The sequence below is a fragment of the Caenorhabditis remanei genome, chromosome III (assembly GCF_010183535.1).
Source record: "Caenorhabditis remanei strain PX506 chromosome III, whole genome shotgun sequence".
NCBI lineage: Eukaryota > Metazoa > Nematoda > Chromadorea > Rhabditida > Rhabditidae > Caenorhabditis > Caenorhabditis remanei.
The window spans coordinates 10,710,049-10,713,235 of NC_071330.1; the positions used below are offsets into that span (position 1 = coordinate 10,710,049).

Sequence of the window (3,187 nt, forward strand, 5' to 3'; positions counted from 1 at the left end):
CAGAACGAAAAAGCAATATGTCTTCGTTGTGAGTAGAGGAATATCTTCCCTTTCAGCAGCTTCTGCAATGCTATTTATCCGATGTGTTGAAGTTTTATCCGTTGATTTTACAATTTATTTTCTATTCTTCATGATCGATGATCTCAGTTTTTATACTCTACTCGGTAAGTCTATTTGTTTTCGTCAACTTCAAAATCTTTCAGGTTCGTATGTCGGTTCTGCAGTATTACTGTATCTGGCCACCGTCCGTCCCATATTTTACAGCCTCCGAATATCTGTCCGAACTGTTTATTTCCTTGCAGCCGGTAATATCATTGGGTCAATATTGTTATCGGTGAGCACCTGTTCATTCTTTTTATAATTTCTCAAAGAAACTTATCGGATTACTTCCAGGCGACAACAGCTGTGTTCCAAGCAGCAGTACAATCAGAAGGCCCTTTCAAATGTGATGTTGAACATTGCCAACCAATCATCAATATTGTTATGTGTAAGAAGACACACAAGAAGTATAAGAATAAGCAAAATGAGATTTTAGTTTCAATAATTGCAATCTCATTCATCATCCCAATTATCACATTATCATTTGTTTTGGTGACGTTGTATTGTTACAAGAATCGAGCTGAAAGTGTAAGTTTTTTTTCCAAAAAACGGCTTACTATATGTACAACTCCCCCATAAAAAATCGTCGAATTCCTTCTTCTCATCTTTTTTTTGTTTAGTGAATTCAGAAAACAAAAAACCAATAAAAATCGTACTACCATGGCTTTACTCATAAACTACCGTAGTCCTTTATAAAATAGGTTTTTTCGACATTATCTTTCCCTGAAAATAATGAGAAAAGAAGCTTTTGTCCCTTTTAGAATTAGCCACTTCTTCATTCTCGAAGAATTTCTCTCGGAATTGGGATTTTTCAAGTGAGAATGACATTTGAAATGGGAACTTTGGGAATGATATTTCAGAGTCCGGATGTTGAGATGACGTCATTTGGACGTCAAAAAGTAGCAAATGTACTATTGCAGTCCTAAATTTGTTCGTGATTTGTAGCATGTCAGTTCGTTAGAATGTCCCAAGTGAACTTTCGAATTTTCCAGTCATGTGCGTTAGAAAAGTGACATCATTGGCTCTTTCTGCATAGTAAAACGAGTTTAAGAACGACTCAAAAAGAACTAGAGCGTGGTTCCGTGAAAAATGAAATAAGACCCGAAATCTTCAATTGTATGTAGCAGAATTATAGAAAGTTTCGGATGCCGGTTTTCAAATTTTAAGCCAAGAACCTAGTAAAAAACAGACTTGTCAAAAATCGGGCCGGGCCGGGCCGAAATTTCTCTTGGCCCGGCCCGGCCCGGTCGGCCCGGATTCAAAAATGGGTACCCATTTTTACCAATTTTTTTTGTTAAAATTTTTCGAAAAAAAGAGTAAAAATGCTTAAATTATCATACATATTCAAATTTTGATCCAATTTTAAATGTTTATTCGAAAACTATACTTTTTTCAAAAAATTTCAAAAAATTTCAAAAAATTTCCAAAAATTTCCAAAAAAAAGTTGAAAAACAAAAAATGTTCTGAAAAATGTTTCAAAACGGGCCGAGCGGGCCGGGCCGAGCGGGCCGGGCCGGGCCGAGCGGGCCGGGCCGAGCGGGCCGGGCCGGGCCGGGCCGAGATTTTTCCTGATTTTGGCCCGGCCCGGCCCGGCCCGTGACAAGTCTGGTAAAAAAACAATGTTTTCCCAATTCTTCAGATCGGAAGTTTCACAGCTGACGCATCTGCATATAATTCGGCTCGAACTCGTCTAGCATGGACACTTTTCACATTCACATTAATCAGTCTATCGGAAGCAATTCCCGCTTCTTACATGGTTGGAATTAAAGTTGGTTCGTTCTCTACATTCTATCCGAGTAAAAACAATAAAATTCCAGATGGAAGCATAACAACTTGTGTGAATTTCTATCAAGCTGATCATCTAATCGTCCCTGCAATCATGAATTCATTCCAAGGTCTTGCTTGGTTCGTTTCTATTTTCGGTTTCCCGTTTCATTTAGAAGCAGTCAGATCCGATTAGAAAAAGTATAGCTTTGACGAATTTATTATCTTTTTTCGGCTAGACAATATGAGAATAATTTGTGTACGGCTAAGAAACGGGGGAGAGAGATTATGCTAAAAAATGGGTTGATGTCTGAATTGTTTCGGAGAAAATAAATTGGATATGACGGGAGGGAAACGAGAAAACATTTCGGATTAGGATTATGGAGTTTTCTGGAATAGAGTTATTAGAAATTGTTTCCTGAAGTGATCAGAGGGGTTGATGACGGTGAAACTATTTCAAAATTGATTTAGTGAGGAAGTATGTTATCTTGTTTCAAACATCTTATCTTAAATTAATTGTACACTGAAAAGAGCAAACGGAAAAACATGAAAACAGAAGCAGTTCACAAGGAGTACAACTGCCAAATAGAATCAAGAAGCCAATCATATTTTCAGGTCGATTGCTCTTATCGTCGACCCACTTTGCGGATTATTATTTGATCCACGAATACAAAAAGTGTGGGTACAACACGTGAGATGTCTCCACTTCCAGATTTCAAAAATAGATTATTTTCAGGTGAAATATCTGAAATTACATGTAATCAAGCTATATTCCTCTTGTTTTACGGGTAACAAGAATTAAGAAGACCCGAATTTAGGATTCTGGAGATGAATGTACTTCTTCCGTTTATCTAGAAAAAGAATCAGAACTTTTTCACATTTCTATTTGTTCTTTTTCCCTGACATTTCTCATACTTAGATCTCACAAACAACGAGTGAATATTGTTCATTATTTTTGTTTTTTTCTTTTCAAGTACCTCTCCATTTTTCCCATATACTATGTATCAATGCGTCTGATTCTAATTAGGTTATGCAGAATGAAAAGAAGTGAAAAACAAGAAGAAGGAGAAGATGAAAATGAAGAAGAGAATGATAGTCACGTTTCGATGACGCATTGATTAAAGTTTCGTCATTTGAAGAACTTATGAAACAGTGATATCACTTCGAGTATTCGGATAGACTCCGTTAATTTTGATTCTCCAATCATAAGGTTTCTCTTGAGATATTCTGACTAATTTTGTGATGAATTGACATTTGAAATTTTGCAAGCTGATTCTAAAGTTCAGAAGTTCCAAGTTCTTGGGCTCAGAGTTACTCCAAACTG

General features: G+C 36.7%; 1 protein-coding gene across 1 annotated transcript; it reads left to right on the forward strand.

The window, feature by feature from the left end:
- Positions 1-209: 209 nt before the first annotated feature.
- GCK72_010623 (uncharacterized protein) lies at positions 210-2,059 on the forward strand (the record flags this gene model as incomplete). The annotated part of the gene is made up of 4 exons (XM_053727961.1): positions 210-305; positions 394-627; positions 1,739-1,871; positions 1,917-2,059. 4 exons carry the CDS (start codon positions 210-212, stop codon positions 2,057-2,059), a joined length of 606 nt encoding a protein of 201 aa, XP_053587538.1.
- Positions 2,060-3,187: the final 1,128 nt, after the last annotated feature.